Source organism: Lactuca saligna, chromosome 2 (genome assembly GCF_052625555.1).
Source record: "Lactuca saligna cultivar CGN05327 chromosome 2, ASM5262555v1, whole genome shotgun sequence".
Classification (NCBI taxonomy): domain Eukaryota; kingdom Viridiplantae; phylum Streptophyta; class Magnoliopsida; order Asterales; family Asteraceae; genus Lactuca; species Lactuca saligna.
Genome location: NC_136418.1, coordinates 105,970,064 through 105,990,947, shown reverse-complemented (window position 1 = coordinate 105,990,947; position 20,884 = coordinate 105,970,064). Strand labels below are relative to the sequence as shown.

At 31.0% G+C, this 20,884-nt stretch overlaps 2 protein-coding genes across 3 annotated transcripts; one reads left to right on the top strand and one right to left on the bottom strand.

Annotated features, from left to right (window-relative positions):
• The first annotated feature begins 602 nt into the window (after positions 1 to 602).
• LOC145031293 (ras-related protein RABA5e-like) lies at positions 603 to 1,598 on the top strand. The gene is made up of 2 exons (XM_078979815.1): positions 603 to 1,063; positions 1,162 to 1,598. The coding sequence occupies exons 1-2, from the start codon at positions 730 to 732 to the stop codon at positions 1,482 to 1,484; spliced, it is 657 nt and encodes a 218-aa protein (XP_078835941.1). The 5' UTR covers positions 603 to 729; the 3' UTR covers positions 1,485 to 1,598.
• An 11,180-nt stretch (positions 1,599 to 12,778) lies between these two features.
• LOC145031292 (DNA topoisomerase, type IA, core) lies at positions 12,779 to 19,754 on the bottom strand. Of its 2 annotated transcripts, XM_078979813.1 has the most exons (14): positions 19,632 to 19,754; positions 19,495 to 19,551; positions 18,667 to 18,770; positions 18,443 to 18,536; positions 18,239 to 18,338; positions 17,913 to 18,153; positions 17,605 to 17,767; positions 17,392 to 17,511; positions 17,196 to 17,275; positions 16,518 to 16,796; positions 16,251 to 16,419; positions 15,053 to 15,394; positions 14,779 to 14,958; positions 12,779 to 13,573 (listed from the first exon to the last, which is right to left on the bottom strand). In XM_078979813.1, exons 1-14 carry the CDS (start codon positions 19,650 to 19,652, stop codon positions 12,962 to 12,964), a joined length of 2,562 nt encoding a protein of 853 aa, XP_078835939.1. In that variant the 5' UTR covers positions 19,653 to 19,754; the 3' UTR covers positions 12,779 to 12,961. The 2 variants fall into 2 exon arrangements, with proteins under 2 accessions (XP_078835939.1, XP_078835940.1); XM_078979814.1 differs by lacking the exons at positions 19,495 to 19,551; positions 19,632 to 19,754 and having other exon boundaries at positions 18,443 to 18,531.
• Positions 19,755 to 20,884: the final 1,130 nt, after the last annotated feature.

Here is a 20,884-nt window from a genome sequence, read left to right as displayed (position 1 = left end):
ATAAAAGAGTGTGCACAATTATTGTGAACTGGTATGACGATGCATGATCTTCATTGACTATATTTTATATAATCCGACAACAACGAAGTTAACAAAAAATGATTTAAAAAACAATGATATTTTTTGAACATTTTCAAAACTTCAATAATATTTTTAATATTAAATGTAAGCACTTTGTTGATATTATATATACAAATGATATACTTCAATAATAATTTTTTATACTGAAAAAACAATTATATTTTTTGAAAATTTAGAAACTCTGTTATACTTTTAAGTTATTTTTCCATTTACTTGAAATAACCAATTATCTGAACGTACGTATATTTCATTGGTATTCTATTTAGTGATTTTCTAATATGTACCCTAAAAGCATATATAATAAGCATTAATTGAAGGTATATATTACCATAATTAATTATAAAATACATTAATTATAAAATATATTACCATAATTACATATAAAGATAAAATCCAAACAAATCAATTTACATCCTAAATTTAAGTTTGTCCATGTGATATAGCACGCAAAAGGTATGAGCGCGTAGGAATTGACTTGGTGTCAATCGCTAACAAAAAGGTCCACAAACGCACCCCTGTCTCTGACACCTTTTTACCTTTTTTCTTCTATTTCGTCTTCGTCTTTTTCTCTCAAATCAAACCAAAATTCACCTCTTCGATCATTATCAACTACAGATTCCACTCAGATTCTCCTCATTTTCTCAAAAAATGGACTCATCGGATGATGAAGGAGAGGAGTATCTGTTCAAAGTAGTGATAATCGGAGACTCAGCTGTCGGCAAATCAAATCTGCTCTCCAGATACTCCAAGAATGAATTCAACATGCACTCTAAATCCACCATCGGAGTCGAATTTCAAACTCAAACCATGGAGATCGACGGCAAGGAGGTTAAGGCTCAGATTTGGGACACCGCCGGTCAAGAACGCTTCCGCGCTGTCACCTCCGCTTACTACCGCGGCGCTGTCGGTGCGCTCATCGTTTACGATATCTCCCGTAGCACTACTTTCGATAGCGTCAACAGATGGCTTGAAGAACTCAAAAGTGAGTTCGAATTTCGTATTTTACTAAAATTTGTTAATTTGCGATTATCTGTTTCAGAAGAATCTCATGTGATTAGATCCGGTTGAAATTGTATGCAGCTCATTCGGATACAACAGTGGTGAGGATGTTGGTTGGGAATAAATGTGATTTGGGGAATATTCGAGCTGTAAGCGTTGAAGATGGGAAAAAACTTGCAGAAAACGAAGGGTTGTTCTTCATGGAAACATCTGCACTTGATTCAACTAACGTGAAAACAGCTTTCGAGTTGGTGATTAAAGAGATCTACAACAATGTTAGCAGGAAAGTATTGAATTCTGATTCGTATAAATCTGAATTGTCCATGAATAGGGTAACTCTTGATAACAGGGGTGACGATGATGGATCAAAGCAAAATCAAAGCAGATCCTCTTGTTGTTCTTGAATCTTTGAGTAGTTAAGAAGTAAAGCAAAAAATGAGGTCTTTCATGAGTTGTATCTATGTTTATAGACTAAATTTGATTTCACATATTTAAAATAAATTTTTTTTTTCCAGAAATTGTTTTGTGCTTGAATTTTATTCAACTTATGGAAACCAATATCCGGAAATAAAAACATTCTTTGTGATGTTTGACCACAAATGAAACAAACTCATGATTTTTGTTTACAGAATCTCGTTCGTCTATATTGTTTTGAATCACTTGACTTTGATATATTGGACCATTTATATTCCCTTTAAAATAATAATTATTCAAGATGTATTTGCCTCTATTTAAAACTATATTTTTAAATGAAAAAACCGCAAAAATGATCACCGTGTTATGTATTTTTTCTGGAAAATGGTCCATGAAAGTTTTGGATTTGTGGTTTTTTTTTGAGCATTTTATATTTGTATGTTGTTTTGATCTCTACGAAAATTAAAATTACTAAATGGCCCTTATAATATTCATTTTCTATTTTTATTGTTTATATTAAATAAAGATAAGGCATGTGCAAACATTTCATATACAAGGAGTCCCACCATCTTTATACATCAATTACTATCCCATATCATAAACCCATTTCTGAGTTAGGGTTTCATATGAACGAATTGATGGTTTTTGAAGTTTCAAAATCAAAACTTACCATGACCCAAAGCCAATAATCGAATTTCGAGCTGACAATTTCAAAAAATCAAAACCTGCAAGTTGTCAACAAGAAGAAAGGAACTAGAGGCTGTAAGATTTTAGAATGTCTGCAAGATTCCGACGAGATGGTTGATTCAGTTGAAGATTATAGACAAGTCGCATTTTAGTCGAGACTAAATCCTGCTCATTTCGGAGTAAAGGTTGTGAGCAAGAGGCTTATGGATATCCTTCCATGGATCGTAATTGGGTATGGAGATGGATATATGATGGTGGATATGGCGTGGGAAGATGATTGTGAATAGTAGAAAAGGATGGTGGCACGGAGAAGATGACGGAAACAGTAGAGTTGGAGTTGTTTGTGTTTCTTTTTGTAGGTTTATGTGTGGCTGGAATCAAATCCTCATGTTCAAAAGGACTATCAATTCAAAACTTTAATAGTTTAGACGATTTTTTTGGAAAAAATGCATATCATAAGGACCATTATTGCAGTTTTGTCTTTTTAAATAGACGTATGGTTTCTCAAAGACGTTGAAAATAATTCTTTACAAGGTGATTAGTGAGTTAGATTGTTACTTTTTCCTCCTTCCATGGTGGTGCATTTTCTAGCTGTTCAAGTTCGGGATCAAGAATAGACAAAAAAGTAGGTATGAGAACAAGAAGTTATTGCAACATTATTATATCCTAAACTCATTGGCTACATGGGGAAAGAGGACGATATTGACATTCTAGTTAAATGTTTGTTCTACAATACTAGATTGAGATCATTGGACCAAAACCGAACTATCGGTTTTAAGAAAATTTGAACCCAACCCAACCCAAAACCGATGAGTTTGTTTTTTCGGTTTCTCTGGGCTCGGTTTCGGGTTTAATCGGTTTTAAAACCGCAAATTTTAAACTTCATAACCAAATACCATCCATGGAATTATTAGGTTCGGATCAATCCATATCCAGTGAATCGATCAACCCATATCCAATGAATTCATTATATAGAAGAATATATTAAGGTGAGTTTGATCCCAACTTCGATGTGGCACAACTCTAATATGATATTTAAAACACATCACTTAAACTCTCCTTTATACAATCAACCTTGATCTTTTGTGTATAAAAAGACAACAACTTACCAAGCCACCAAGAAGCTATATGTGTTCTTATTTCTCACAATATATCTATATAATATATATGTATAATACGTTTTTTTATGTATTTAATAAACTTCGGTTCGGTTCGGTTTTTCACGGTTTCTTAAATTTATGAAACTGACCCAAACCGAAATTTTCGGTTTTTCAAAATCCCAAACCCAAACCGCTGGTTTCGGTTTTCGTTTTTTCGATTTTTCAGTTTATTGGCTCGGTTTTGCTCATCCTTACAATAAGGATACCGCATTCAAGAGGATAGAACACTCGGCATACCAACCTCAAGCAATATCTATGTAAGATTGTAGGTGGATATTTTACAACATTAGTGAAAGTGTTATGCTCCTTGAAACTTGATTGTCAGTGGCGGATCTTGGGCCAGGAGGGGCCATGACCACCTCGCTTTTTGCCTAACTAATGTCACTATACAAGTTATATACATGTAATTAAATCCAAAAACTAAATAAATAAAATAAAATAAAATAAAATAAAAAAAAAAAAACAATCTCATGGCCCCTGAGGTGCATAAAATGCATCCAAGAAAATCAAATAAATTAGGAACTAAATCGATAACTAACAAAAATCCATGAATTACAGAAAGAATCAAGAGCAATCCTAGTAAAAATATAGAATATTGATATCTATAAAAATCTAATGTACAATTTATTCATGTAATCTTGTAGAAATACAAAACTCTGAAAAGTTATCTTTCCCACCGGAACCGGTGGATGCCTTCGACGACTAAGTGTTTACCTCCTTTGTTCACTAAACTAGTGACCTCCATGCATGCTCTCTCTGTTCTTCGCCCTTGCTGTTCACCTCCGTGCAGTCTCTCTATATGTGGTCCGCCCTTTTCGTGTTGTTCACCATCTCCGACTGGTGACCTCTGTGCAATCTCTCAATCTCCTCTTTAAACTTGTGCGTGCACTCTTTCTCTCACCAATAATTATTTTTATCTATTTCTTTATTTTCTCTCACTAGTGATTAGGCTGAAGGGAGTAGTAACATCTTTAGTATGTTGTCATATAGGATTTTTTAAGGCCACATAAGATTTTTTTTAGCCATGTAGGATGAATAGAGTGGTAACAAAAAGGTTGAGAGTGGTAGCATTTAATCTTTTTTATTTATATTTTGGAAAAAAAAGAACAGAAAAATAAAATCAACCAATCAAGGACCTTTATTTCCCAATCTCTTTCTCTTTCCTCATGCTAAGAGGTTGACGACTTTGTTTTGGCGAGGGCTTTGACACATTTGTAGGGAATGGGTTTAGCACTCTTAGCAAGCTGGAGGCGAGCATGGCTGGCGAGCCACTCCCTCTAGCCTTAAGAGAGATGCGAGATAATAAAAAGAAAACTATGAATTCCGAAAAGATAAAAGGTCTCCTGCCAACTTTTAAATATTTATAATTTTCTTGTTTATTTGTCTTATAAAGAAAAAAATTTACTTGTTATTTTAGTAACTTATTAATTATAACTAAAACATCAATCTTATTTTATTATATATATATATATATATATATATATATATATATATATATATATATATATATATATATATATATATATATATATATATATATATATTGAAGAATAATGACGGCTAACATATTCAGCATCCCTTATTATTGCTTATTAGTAAATATAATTAACTTTTTTGTACAACATTTTACTAAGGTCAAAATAATTACTGTCATTTTCTTAGCTAACTAGAGAATTATACGAATTTTATGATGTTTTAGTTTCGGCCCCTCTACTTATAACGCTCGTGTTCTACCCTTGATGATGGTGATACCATAAAAGCTCTGGAGGCTAAAAATTCATACAAGCCACCCCATACAGAGCACATTTTCTGAGCCTCTGCTTGTAATGGAGAATAGTGTCCTTGGTTGCATTAAATTGTTTCCTAAAGGAACTTCGGTGTGGGAGGGATAAATTTAGGGCGCAACATTTTTTGGATTCTCTATGTGGAGAGGGGTCTGATATAGCCATAGATCTCTTATGTGCAATCACAACAATGATTAATTTATAGCTAAGGAAAGATGTTTGGAAGAAATTGATGTGTCTGCTCATCTTACGTTGCTTTTAAAACCCGATAATATTGTATCCTAAACTCATTGGCTACATGGGGGGAAAGAGGACGGTATTGACATGCTAGTTAAAATTTTCTTCAACAATACTAAATTAATATCATTGAAACAAGGATACCACATTCAAGAGGAGAGAACAGTGGGCATACCAATGTCAGGCAATGATACCACAAAGGCTTTGGAGGCTAAAAATTCATACAAGCCACCCCATTCATTCATGTTGAACACATTTTATGAGCCTCAGCTTGTAGTGGAGAATGACAATGTCCTTGGTTGCATTAAATTGTTTCCTAAAGGAACTTCGTTGTGGGAGGGACGACTTTAGGGCATAATTTTTTTTGGATTCTCTATGTGGATATGGGTCCGATGTAGCCACAGATCTCTTATGTGCAATCACAACATTGATTAATTTGTAGCTAGGGAAAGATGTTCGTCGAGTTTAGAAGAATTGGTTGTGTCTGCTCCTCTTATGTTGCAATCACAACAATGATTAGTTTGCTCTCAGAAAGGTAATCTAGAGGTGCAATTTTACCATTATAAGTAAAATAGAAAATAAGGAGTTTGTTTGTTTATATGGAATGGAATAAGAAAGGGAATGGGGTGAGTTGTTACATTCCATGATAATGGTTGGTTGGCTTTATAGTGGACTAACGTACCACCTTAGGATTACATTATTTTTAGGATGATGAGATATGGTCAGTTTATCGCAAGACATACTTAGGCTCTTTTGGGAAGAATATAGTACATTGGAGAGAGCTCATGGGATTCAAGTATTGACACAATATTGTTCGAGATATATTTAGGTAGGCTGGAGTCTTTGTCAAGAAAGAGACACTTGTGAACTTCTTGACTGACCTGCTGGAAAAAAAGTCAATACTTAGACCAGCTGACGTTTTGGTTTTTGGAATGGTGAGAAGAAAATCATATGTGTGGATCTAAGAGGGATTTCCCCTCTTGTGGGATTGAGGAGTTGGGGTTTCACTATGTGGCAGATTGCTTCAAAAGTTACTTCATTAAAAGTGAGAAAATGGGTATGGAAAATCAACTAGTACTTATATCATTGTGTTTGATACTTTTGGTTTCCTTGCACAAGATGTTGTGGAGCTCCTTAATAAAATTCAGCGGATCATGCATAGTAATTTTAAGAGCCTGAGATCTATGAATAAAGTTTTTAAAGAAATAGTTTTGACATCCAAAAAGAGCTAGCAATACAACTTACTCCATGTGTTACCACCACCTTGATGTAAAAATGTCAAGTTTAAAAATATATTGTAATGAAGATGCGCTAAAACACAATATTTTTTTATGAAGAACGAATCTCACACTTTTCATATGATGAAACCTGTTTGTAATCAAGTCAGTTGACAATTCACACCAACAATTTTGCATATTTATGTTCAAACATTTCCTTTATCTTCCTATCATAAGTATTAAAGCCCAATTACATCTCAAGAAATTTTTACACTTCGTTCCTATCAACATTCATGTACCTCTTTCATCATAATTATAAAGGCAATATATCTTCGACTCCGATCCTTTTATGCATATTCATAGAAACAGGGGCAAGGACAGAAATATCTAGCATTAATGACACCAAAAACAAAACCCGATCAAATATAATAACATAGTCCTAGAAAACGGATCCATTTAGGTCGGGTTGAGATATGACAAACCCATGAAACCTGTCAAACCCAAGTTAAAGTTATGCATAAAAAATAATATAATATATTTTATGAGGTACTTGTTTTCGTAGTTAACATGATCATATTAACAGATAAAGTAAGTTTCTCATCTTTGTTAGTGTTTTTTTATCAAATCCAGTGTCCTTTGGTTTAAAACCGGAACTTAACATAACATATCCATAGTTAGCATACAAAATAAAAATTATGCATAAAAATAACATATTAGTATGTTTTATTAGATAACTATTTTGATGGTCGACATGATCATATTGAACATATCCATAGTTAGCATACAAAATAAAAATTATGCATAAAAATAACATATTAGTATGTTTTATTAGATAACTATTTTGATGGTCGACATGATCATATTGAACATATCCATAATTAGCATACAAAATAAAAATTATGCATAAAAATAACATATTAGTATGTTTTATTAGATAACTATTTTGATGGTCGACATGATCATATTGAACATATCCATAGTTAGCATACAAAATAAAAATTATGCATAAAAATAACATATTAGTATGTTTTATTAGATAACTATTTTGATGGTCGACATGATCATATTGAACATATCCATAGTTAGCATACAAAATAAAAATTATGCATAAAAATAACATATTAGTATGTTTTATTAGATAACTATTTTGATGGTCGACATGATCATATTGAACATATCCATGGTTAGCATACAAAATAAAAATTATGCATAAAAATAACATATTAGTATGTTTTATTAGATAACTATTTTGATGGTCGACATGATCATATTGAACATATCCATAGTTAGCATACAAAATAAAAATTATGCATAAAAATAACATATTAGTATATTTTATTAGATAACTATTTTGATGGTCGACATGATCATATTGAACATATCCATAGTTAGCATACAAAATAAAAATTATGCATAAAAATAACATATTAGTATGTTTTATTAGATAACTATTTTGATGGTCGACATGATCATATTGAACATATCCATGGTTAGCATACAAAATAAAAATTATGCATAAAAATAACATATTAGTATGTTTTATTAGATAACTATTTTGATGGTCGACATGATCATATTGAACATATCCATAGTTAGCATACAAAATAAAAATTATGCATAAAAATAACATATTAGTATGTTTTATTAGATAACTATTTTGATGGTCGACATGATCATATTGAACATATCCATAGTTAGCATACAAAATAAAAATTATGCATAAAAATAACATATTAGTATGTTTTATTAGATAACTATTTTGATGGTCGACATGATCATATTGAACATATCCATGGTTAGCATACAAAATAAAAATTATGCATAAAAATAACATATTAGTATGTTTTATTAGATAACTATTTTGATGGTCGACATGATCATATTGAACATATCCATAGTTAGCATACAAAATAAAAATTATGCATAAAAATAACATATTAGTATGTTTTATTAGATAACTATTTTGATGGTCGACATGATCATATTGAACATATCCATAGTTAGCATACAAAATAAAAATTATGCATAAAAATAACATATTAGTATGTTTTATTAGATAACTATTTTGATGGTCGACATGATCATATTGAACATATCCATGGTTAGCATACAAAATAAAAATTATGCATAAAAATAACATATTAGTATGTTTTATTAGATAACTATTTTGATGGTCGACATGATCATATTGAACATATCCATAGTTAGCATACAAAATAAAAATTATGCATAAAAATAACATATTAGTATGTTTTATTAGATAACTATTTTGATGGTCGACATGATCATATTGAACATATCCATGGTTAGCATACAAAATAAAAATTATGCATAAAAATAACATATTAGTATGTTTTATTAGATAACTATTTTGATGGTCGACATGATCATATTGAACATATCCATAGTTAGCATACAAAATAAAAATTATGCATAAAAATAACATATTAGTATGTTTTATTAGATAACTATTTTGATGGTCGACATGATCATATTGAACATATCCATAGTTAGCATACAAAATAAAAATTATGCATAAAAATAACATATTACTATGTTTTATTAGATAACTATTTTGATGGTCGACATGATCATATTGAACATATCCATGGTTAGCATACAAAATAAAAATTATGCATAAAAATAACATATTAGTATGTTTTATTAGATAACTATTTTGATGGTCGACATGATCATATTGAACATATCCATGGTTAGCATACAAAATAAAAATTATGCATAAAAATAACATATTAGTATGTTTTATTAGATAACTATTTTGATGGTCGACATGATCATATTGAACATATCCATAGTTAGCATACAAAATAAAAATTATGCATAAAAATAACATATTAGTATGTTTTATTAGATAACTATTTTGATGGTCGACATGATCATATTGAACATATCCATAGTTAGCATACAAAATAAAAATTATGCATAAAAATAACATATTAGTATGTTTTATTAGATAACTATTTTGATGGTCGACATGATCATATTGAACATATCCATGGTTAGCATACAAAATAAAAATTATGCATAAAAATAACATATTAGTATGTTTTATTAGATAACTATTTTGATGGTCGACATGATCATATTGAACATATCCATAGTTAGCATACAAAATAAAAATTATGCATAAAAATAACATATTAGTATGTTTTATTAGATAACTATTTTGATGGTCGACATGATCATATTGAACATATCCATGGTTAGCATACAAAATAAAAATTATGCATAAAAATAACATATTAGTATGTTTTATTAGATAACTATTTTGATGGTCGACATGATCATATTGAACATATCCATAGTTAGCATACAAAATAAAAATTATGCATAAAAATAACATATTAGTATGTTTTATTAGATAACTATTTTGATGGTCGACATGATCATATTGAACATATCCATAGTTAGCATACAAAATAAAAATTATGCATAAAAATAACATATTAGTATGTTTTATTAGATAACTATTTTGATGGTCGACATGATCATATTGAACATATCCATGGTTAGCATACAAAATAAAAATTATGCATAAAAATAACATATTAGTATGTTTTATTAGATAACTATTTTGATGGTCGACATGATCATATTGAACATATCCATGGTTAGCATACAAAATAAAAATTATGCATAAAAATAACATATTAGTATGTTTTATTAGATAACTATTTTGATGGTCGACATGATCATATTGAACATATCCATGGTTAGCATACAAAATAAAAATTATGCATAAAAATAACATATTAGTATGTTTTATTAGATAACTATTTTGATGGTCGACATGATCATATTGAACATATCCATAGTTAGCATACAAAATAAAAATTATGCATAAAAATAACATATTAGTATGTTTTATTAGATAACTATTTTGATGGTCGACATGATCATATTGAACATATCCATGGTTAGCATACAAAATAAAAATTATGCATAAAAATAACATATTAGTATGTTTTATTAGATAACTATTTTGATGGTCGACATGATCATATTGAACATATCCATAGTTAGCATACAAAATAAAAATTATGCATAAAAATAACATATTAGTATGTTTTATTAGATAACTATTTTGATGGTCGACATGATCATATTGAACATATCCATGGTTAGCATACAAAATAAAAATTATGCATAAAAATAACATATTAGTATGTTTTATTAGATAACTATTTTGATGGTCGACATGATCATATTGAACATATCCATAGTTAGCATACAAAATAAAAATTATGCATAAAAATAACATATTAGTATGTTTTATTAGATAACTATTTTGATGGTCGACATGATCATATTGAACATATCCATGGTTAGCATACAAAATAAAAATTATGCATAAAAATAACATATTAGTATGTTTTATTAGATAACTATTTTGATGGTCGACATGATCATATTGAACATATCCATAGTTAGCATACAAAATAAAAATTATGCATAAAAATAACATATTAGTATGTTTTATTAGATAACTATTTTGATGGTCGACATGATCATATTGAACATATCCATAGTTAGCATACAAAATAATAATTATGCATAAAAATAACATATTACTATGTTTTATTAGATAACTATTTTGATGGTCGACATGATCATATTGAACATATCCATGGTTAGCATACAAAATAAAAATTATGCATAAAAATAACATATTAGTATGTTTTATTAGATAACTATTTTGATGGTCGACATGATCATATTGAACATATCCATGGTTAGCATACAAAATAAAAATTATGCATAAAAATAACATATTAGTATGTTTTATTAGATAACTATTTTGATGGTCGACATGATCATATTGAACATATCCATGGTTAGCATACAAAATAAAAATTATGCATAAAAATAACATATTAGTATGTTTTATTAGATAACTATTTTGATGGTCGACATGATCATATTGAACATATCCATGGTTAGCATACAAAATAAAAATTATGCATAAAAATAACATATTAGTATGTTTTATTAGATAACTATTTTGATGGTCGACATGATCATATTGAACATATCCATGGTTAGCATACAAAATAAAAATTATGCATAAAAATAACATATTAGTATGTTTTATTAGATAACTATTTTGATGGTCGACATGATCATATTGAACATATCCATAGTTAGCATACAAAATAAAAATTATGCATAAAAATAACATATTAGTATGTTTTATTAGATAACTATTTTGATGGTCGACATGATCATATTGAACATATCCATGGTTAGCATACAAAATAAAAATTATGCATAAAAATAACATATTAGTATGTTTTATTAGATAACTATTTTGATGGTCGACATGATCATATTGAACATATCCATAGTTAGCATACAAAATAAAAATTATGCATAAAAATAACATATTAGTATGTTTTATTAGATAACTATTTTGATGGTCGACATGATCATATTGAACATATCCATAGTTAGCATACAAAATAAAAATTATGCATAAAAATAACATATTAGTATGTTTTATTAGATAACTATTTTGATGGTCGACATGATCATATTGAACATATCCATGGTTAGCATACAAAATAAAAATTATGCATAAAAATAACATATTAGTATGTTTTATTAGATAACTATTTTGATGGTCGACATGATCATATTGAACATATCCATGGTTAGCATACAAAATAAAAATTATGCATAAAAATAACATATTAGTATGTTTTATTAGATAACTATTTTGATGGTCGACATGATCATATTGAACATATCCATAGTTAGCATACAAAATAAAAATTATGCATAAAAATAACATATTAGTATGTTTTATTAGATAACTATTTTGATGGTCGACATGATCATATTGAACATATCCATGGTTAGCATACAAAATAAAAATTATGCATAAAAATAACATATTAGTATGTTTTATTAGATAACTATTTTGATGGTCGACATGATCATATTGAACATATCCATGGTTAGCATACAAAATAAAAATTATGCATAAAAATAACATATTAGTATGTTTTATTAGATAACTATTTTGATAGTCGACATGATCATATTGAACATATCCATAGTTAGCATACAAAATAAAAATTATGCATAAAAATAACATATTAGTATGTTTTATTAGATAACTTTTTTGATGGTCGACATGATCATATTGATAATGGTCATATTGATAGTATTTTCACCGTAAGCAATAATGATGCTTTTTTTCAAAAACAAAACACAACAAATTCTAACCAAATTGTACAAGCCACTAGATACAATATTTTCTCACAACCTAGAATGGTTTACCAAGGTCAACATCTCATACATGCTTTTTAAAAAAAAAATGTTCAAGTAACCCTATTATTTGCAAAAAGACAAATTGCCATCAAAAATCTCTAAAACTCATTTTGGGGTCTTGTTTCCTCCCACCTCTCCCCCTCCCCCTCCCCCTCCCCCTCCCTCTAAAAAACGACTTCCCATGCTTCATTTCCACAAGCGAATGCAACAAGTCATCACAAAGTATACACCCAGCATGCAACGTTTCCCCATCCTTCAAAGGCGTAGTTTTCTTATTAAAATCCACTTCAATAATTCCACTCTCACACTCCTTACATTTCTCCTTGGTTACACTTATCCTATGAGCACCTTCCGGAAGCAAAACAAGACAATTGCACATGTTGCAATAGAGCCGCCATTTGGGGGCGCTGACCGGGTCAAGGACGAGGGTCCCGTCACATTCAGGGCAGGCACACACGCCTTGTGATATCAGAGAGTGGCGGCATGTGGGGTGCGGGCAGAGGAAACAGGGCATGCCGACTCCTTTTCCTAGTTTTGGTGAGGTGGCGGTTTTTGGGGCACCGAATAATGTGTCTATGCCTTCGAATGGAGGGTTGTTGTAACAATAAGGGCATAATGGGAATGATTTTCCGTCGGGTCCCGCCATGGAAAATAATAAAAGCTCGAAGTTGTCTAGAGGACATGTCAGTTCTTTGTAGAGCTGTGTTAAATTTATAAAAATGAAAGTAATTAGAAAACCTAATTCGATAGTATCAATGTATTTTATATAATTTGATAGGTTTAATATCCCATAAAAGATGTTGTATTTTGGGTATTTTTTTTCCGGATTAAACATCAACTTTATTTTTTGTCTTCAAAAAGACCGACCTTGCATTTTTACATTTATTCCGATTTGGCCCTTTTAGCAGGATTGCTTATAATCTTCGAGATTTAGACAATTTTTTCTGAAAAAACCTGCACTTTTTTTTCGAAAAATCCCAGATTTTTTTCTTTTCTTTTCTTTTTTTTTTTTTTTGAAAAAAAATCCCTCAACTTTCTTTTCCCCAAAAAAGGGTTGATATCATTAAAACAAAAACTTATATATTTAGTTTTTTCCAGATTAAACATCAACTTCATTTTTTCTGAAAAAGACCTTGCAGTTTTTCATTTTTTTCAGGAAAAAATAACCCTCGAGTTTTTATTTTTTTTCCTAATAAACCCTCGACCTTTTAATTTGTTCTGAAAAAACCCTCTGACTTTATTTTGATTTTCATAAAAACCCCTCGAGTTTTTTCGGAAAAAAAAAACTGCTAAAAGGGCCAAATTGAAAAGGGTTAATCTCATAAAAACCTTATATTTTGTGTGTTTTTCTGGATAAAACCTAAAAAAAAAAAAAAAAAAAGGACCTTGTATTTTTTCATATTTTCTGAAAAAAACCCTCAACTTTTTTAGTTTTTCTTGTAAAAACCCTCACATTTTACAATTTTTTTGGAAAAAAAAAATGACTAGCAGCTAAATCAGGAAAAATGAAAAAATACAAGGTCTTTTTCAGGCAAAAAAAAAATTTGAGGTTTAATCCAGAAAAACACAAAATATAGGGTCTTTTATGAGATTAACCCAATCAAAAAATGAAAAAAAAATAAAGTCTGGGTTTAATCCCGAAAAACCACAATATATAAGGTCTTTTATGATATTAACCCCGAAAAAAATGTCAAATCTGAGGGGGGTTTCCAGAAAAAAAAAATGTGTCTAAAACCAGAAGATTAGTTGTAAACCTGCTAAAAGGGCCAAATTAGAATAAATGGAAAAATGCAAGGTCTTTTCTTAGACAAAATAAAGTTTGGGTTTAATCCGGAACAAACACAATATATGAAGTATTTTATGATATTAAGCCTTTTTTTATATAACAGAGTTTCCATAGGATACCTTGATTGTGCCCTTTTGAGGAACATAATAGACTTCCTCACATGTATTACAATACAACCTTGATGGAAGCATAGAGATGTACTTCATATATCGCAAGCATTTCCCACATTTACTAAGCGCACGTCCCGTGTCAGAAAGTGGAGAAAATTGTGCTTCAAACAACGCATCCATATTCTCAATCTACACAATCCATAGCTTTTATAATTAGTAATACAAATTAATTATTAATGAAAGTATGTATGATGCTACAATACAAATGATTGAATTTGATTACCTGTTTGATGAAGTAAGTGAACTTCTGTTTGAACTGTTGAAGAACGTGTTGCACAACAAGGGAATGATTTGCTTGACCTTTGGAAACGAGAGTGATTTGGTGTTCAATGAAGCTTCGGATATCTGGCAAACAAAGATCCGGATCGATGCATTGATAGCCTCGTATAAGACTGATGCCTAAAGTTGTTGGAACTAATTTTCTTCCGGATTCTACTTTCACATAGTTGCGTTCACTTATGTTGTTGATGTGGACGGGAATGGAAGCGTCTGTTCCAATTCCGTGTTTTTCCATTAGAGAGATGAGTTCGCTCTCGGAAAGGTAATCCGGAGGTGTGGTTTTACCCTGGAATGGAATGAGTCGTTACATTCCATGATCGTGTTTAGTTGGTTGGCTTTGTAGGAATGGTGGAAATATGGAATGGAGTTTTTGTGGTGTATGTAAATAATTAAAACTTGTGTAATCCATTTAAAAGATTGACCACCTTTTGACCTTTTAAAAAAATGACCATTGGTTAAATGCAAAATTACTTTTAGGCAAAAAAAAATATATTATTTGTTTATTTTATTCCACAAAATGATTTTTTTTTGGTTATCTTTTAAGGTTTTTTGTGGTGGGACCATTCACCATTCATAAAGCAAATTTGCAATTGACCACATTATGAAATTGGTCATTTTGTTAAAAGGCCAAAAAGGTGGTCAATTTGTTTGTTAACAGAATCACCAAGTTTGGTCATTTTGTAATTTATTTTTGGGATAATGACATAAAAGCCCTTAAGTTTGGCAGAAATGTGCGGATTTACCCTTTTGTGGATTTTAGGTTTCATTAATACCGGATACTTGCATGTTTCTGCCAAACTTAAGGGCTTTTATGTCATTATCCCATTATTTATTTGTTATATTAAGAAAATAAAACTGAAATTGAATGAAAAAAATAATAATAACATAAAAGAAAGTTGCAATTTTTCATTCCATTCCAAAATGTGAAAAAAAAAAAAAAAAAACTAACAAAATAGAAATAATCACATTCCTTCTGGAAGCAGACAAAACAAACAAGTTTTTTTTTTATATTCCTATGGAATGGAATGAACCATTCCATTCCTTCCCTGATTCCATCATACCAATAACTACCAAAGTAACACAACCATTAACACAGAAGTTACTATTTAAAAAAAAAAAAAAAAAAAAATTGAATATATTACCTCGTAGAGCTCAACTTTTAAAATCTCTATTTTCTCCCCTTCTGTAAATTGAGGTAAATTCTTCTCACTAACTGCCAACCATGGCATTATGGCAGTAAATCCTTTCACTGTCACATGCTGTCCAACACAACTGAACAACTCCCCACCAACAGAATACTCAATTTTCTTCCTATCAACATTTTGAAAAAAAAAAAATAAAGATTTTAAGTAGTGCAATCAATACTGAATCTAATATCTTGAAATTATTAAAAATTGTTTTTTTTTTACCTTACATATTTACAATCAGGAGAGAGGGTACCAAGAAAATGCTGACAGACATACTGATAAAGTCTCCAAGCATCTCCACCCAACATATCTTCATTAGCTGACTTCATAGGGGTAATTGGGGGATGATCACCTACATCAGTTCCTGATTTAGGCTTATGGTAACCATTGGTGAGTAGTGTTTGGACATAACTACCCCATACTGGATTACTCACTATTGTGCCAAGTGTCCCTTTGAAGTCATATGATGAAGGGTATGCTGTACTTTCAGTTCTTGGATAGCTGACATTATTAACAAGTGGATATTATTATATTAATTTGTTATCATTCCTTTTGGTATGCAAAATTGTTACTTTGTCATGTTAATTAAAACTTAGCCTTTTTGCTTATGTGGCATCCAGCTAATGGTGATATGGCAAATAAAAATGCCAAATCAGCATACAATACAACCGTTACTTCTTAGCATTTATTTCTATTTGTCTGATGAATGGATGCTGATTTGGCATTTATATTTGCCATATCACCAATTCACCATTAGTTGGATGCCACATAAGCAAAAAGGTCGAGGTTAAAAATTGCTATAACTGGTAAGTATGTTGCTATAAAGGGTAAAAAATTGATGATATTATTAAATGATTTTGGTGAAAATATTAAAGAGATCTATAAAGATGACAAGATTACCTGATAAAACCTTGGGTATACAAACGCTCAGCCAATTGCATGGCTACATGAGGTCCCAACCCTAATGCACTTGAAGCAACCTGGTTTGTAATTTGTAAATAAAATTATAAATAATTATCATCCACTACCTTTAAATGTATTAAAAATTCATAGTACACTTGAATAACATAATTTGAAGATTATGTTGTTTTCTGACCTTCAAAAGGTTGACTGTATTAAGGCCAGAAGGACGACCTTTGGTTTCTTGTTTTTCAGAAATGTTGGTGACTTTTACAACAGTATCTTCCAATATTATCTTCTGAAACATCTCTGCCACCTGTTGATTGGTGGTTATAAAAGTCAGTGGATGGAAAAAGACAGATATACCCTTAATCAATGAAGATGAAGAGGAAGAGGAAGAGAATCTCACATCATGATCAAACAACCTATTCCGATCCCATTCCAGCTTTAGTTCAAAACCGTTCTTTATTATGTAAGGAAACACAACCCAAAACTTTTCTGGCTTGAAAGTACTAATTTGAAGGTAGCGTTGCACACAAAATCCAAGTGTAGGAGTTTGACATGGGCCATATCTGAGAAAAAAAAAATTAAAGATATATTATTTTCAGTGTTTTTTACTTCAATAGAAGTTCCATCACATGAGTGGTTGGATAAGACTAAGGGGGAGTTTAAACAAACCAAATGCCCCTTTAAAGTATGTGATAGAATAGTACTTACGAGATAACTCTGGAATCAAGATTCCCATATTTTCCTTGAAAGTAAGTTGTCTGAAACCGTGTAAATGCAACTCCAACTTTCAAATCTATTTCTTGGCGAGCATCTACAGCCAATGCCTCATCTTTATTAGGTTGAACAAGATTTTTCATAGCATGAGTTATGTCTTTTTCAGTCACAGAAGAAAATCTTGCACGATGAATTCTTCTACCATCATTCGGATGAAATCCAGCACACTCAATAACTGAATGCAACAAAATGTTAAAAAAAATGGTACCCAAAAAGGATTCTTTAAAAGCATTGAGCAAAATTTTAGCAACTTAGAATACCTTCAAAGCATATATTTTCTCCTTCGCGATCACAGTCTAACCAAAGTACCAAATCTCCACAACCACGAGCCTCTCGATTTAGATGTTGACGAATATGAGCCTTTTTATAGGATATTTAGCAAGAAAGTGGAATTAGGTGATGAAATGATCAATAGAAAACAGATATAGATTATGATGTAGGTCAAAGAATGAAAGAAGCAGTACTTTTGGGTTGGATTCTGACTTGAGAACTGGAGCTTGAAAAAGAGTGAGAGGATCTGTGGCTGCCCAATCTTGATAAGTTGGTGGAAAATCTACACTAGATTTGCACATAAAGAAGTGGAGATCTTCAGAAGTGTTAAAAGATTTATAGAACTATAAATAGATTTTAGTTTATCATGATTAGTATTGATGATATAGTCTATGAAGTTTTGGTGTAAAAAGAACACCTGAAAACATGACCAATCACTGATGTCACTTTATATTGGACCCGATATCCTAAAAACATTCCATCAAACTCATGAACCTCAGTACTACCCCTTCTTGATGACATCTGCAAAACCAGTATAGGATTCAGAAATAAAATGAGTAATAGTTAATTCCAAAACTCTTTTTTTAGAAATAATAGTCAAAAAATCAGAAAGATATTTACAGAAGATAGCTATGTTTACTGATTCATAAGAATTGCCAAAAGAGTGAAAGGCTTGAAGAAGAACTAATACCTCCCATCCCCTTTTCAAAAGCATAGAATGGCATAGAGGGTATAACTAAAGTCTTAACTACTACATGAGCATGAAGATCCAACACATCAGAAAAAAAATAATAAAGGTTTCTTAAGGTTTTGAATTTGGATATATCCAAAAGAATTCTCATGTAAAATCCATTTGCTATATCATAGTTATGGTGTATAGACAGCAAATCAGTGAAATGCATAGTTTGTATTCTTCCATTTCACCATTTGTATCACCATAGCAACTTTACCTCTCATTCTTCTCACTCCCAATTCTAATCAACAGGTTTTCAATGAAGTACAATTACATAAAGATAGGAAATACAGAAGATAAAAAGAAGAGGATGAATTGTCAATCGATGATATGACTGAATCCTGTTGATAAACAATAGAGGAGGGAAAAGCCTATAACTGTTTATATGTTATATAAGGTAATTTAGCAATCAGAAAAATCATAACTACTCAGAACCATGTCAAATTCGAAGTTACAAAAAACCTAGTACAATAGAAAATGCACAAAAACGAAAAAGGAGTCGCAGGGACTTACTCGACCACCGGAGAGTGCTGTAGCAATCGAAAGTGCGATGCTTGGCTTCTCCGCGACCTAATCATAGAGACATAGAACAAGTGAATGAAAGTTGAAAGTTGAAAACCCCTAAAAAGAGCTACGAAGTATTCTCTCACCATGAGTACTTTGGTCGCCATTGTTAGCTTCGTGTAGAACTCTGATGGAAGTCTGAATCAAACGCAACGCCCTCTCAAAATTTCATTCTAAAAAAAACCGAACCGGTCGGACTGTCTTAAAGGCTCTTTCAGCGGTTCAGCTTGAGATTATAAAGCCCAATTGCCCACAGTTCCGGATGTGGATCGCATCATTAAAAGTAATCGGGCTAACGATGGGCTTTTACAAGAGAAATAAGTGAGCTTCTAAAATTAACATAATCTCTTCGTTTCAAATTCTTAGACCCGATGATGTGTGCGGGGATGCCTGCACCCCCTTTCTGTCCGGCCTTATTATCTTATGTATTCTTCATCCCCTTGATGGGAGGACAGACTCTTAGGTTGAGGTGCAAAAACAAAACGAGTAGAAACTAGTCTAAGAATCAAAGTGATTTGGGTTAGAAAATCAGTTTGAGTGAAACTGGTCCGATTGAAGCTGATTATGCAGTTTGGGAGCGGTTTGCAAATGGATTGGCATGTGAAACGTTGAAACAACTATATTGAAAACTATCTTGAAACCTACTAAAAGAAAATGATTTTCATATTAATATAAAAATATCGTTTCATCCATTATTTTACTCTTAAATTCCAAATTAAAGATCACAATACAATGAGTGAGAAGGAAAAACGGGTAACAAACAGCGCCGCTAAACCTTTTTGGATGATAAAGTTATTTTTTTTAAACTACATCCATAGATCTAGAGAGTTGTAATCTATTAAGAAGTTTCGTGGAATTTGACATAATAAAACCAAACGTATCAAACGCGAAAGGTATGAAGATGTGTTGATTTTCCAAACACGTTTTCTCATATTTTATGATTTTGCATGTAGCAGCTTTCAAAGCAGTTTGTCATGCCTTCAAACCCCCAGCCCTCAATCCCACCATAAGGGATATCCTTGTAAGGTCCACACAAACGTGTTGACCTTCCTTTTGTCGGGTCAGTCAAGATATTCACAAGTGTCTCTTTCTTGGTAGAAACTCCGGCGTGCTTAAATATATCAAACAAAACATCTATAACCATATCATGTCGTTATTTGAACCCTAGAAGTTCTTTACAGTAAACTGCATGCTCTCCAAACGAGTTCAAACATATCTTGCAACACACCACACATATCTCTTTAGTTTGAAATATTAAGATCATGAATTGATATTTAAGAATAGCATGATATTTTCTAATGGCGGTTTTCATTTTATTAGGTTGAATGCTTGAGAAACA

Bases quoted from the DNA above. Each gene is read 5' to 3' on its own strand.
- LOC145031293 (XM_078979815.1), top strand. From the start codon at position 730: ATGGACTCATCGGATGATGAAGGAGAGGAGTATCTGTTCAAAGTAGTG. The intron at 1,064-1,161 runs GTGAGTTCGAAT...AATTGTATGCAG, and splicing joins ATGGCTTGAAGAACTCAAAA to CTCATTCGGATACAACAGTG.
- LOC145031292 (XM_078979813.1), bottom strand. From the start codon at position 19,652: ATGGCGACCAAAGTACTCATG. The intron at 18,537-18,666 runs GTGTTCTTTTTA...GTGCAAATCTAG, and splicing joins GTGATTGGTCATGTTTTCAG to TGTAGATTTTCCACCAACTT. The intron at 18,154-18,238 runs GTATTCTAAGTT...TGTTGCATTCAG, and splicing joins AGAAAATATATGCTTTGAAG to TTATTGAGTGTGCTGGATTT.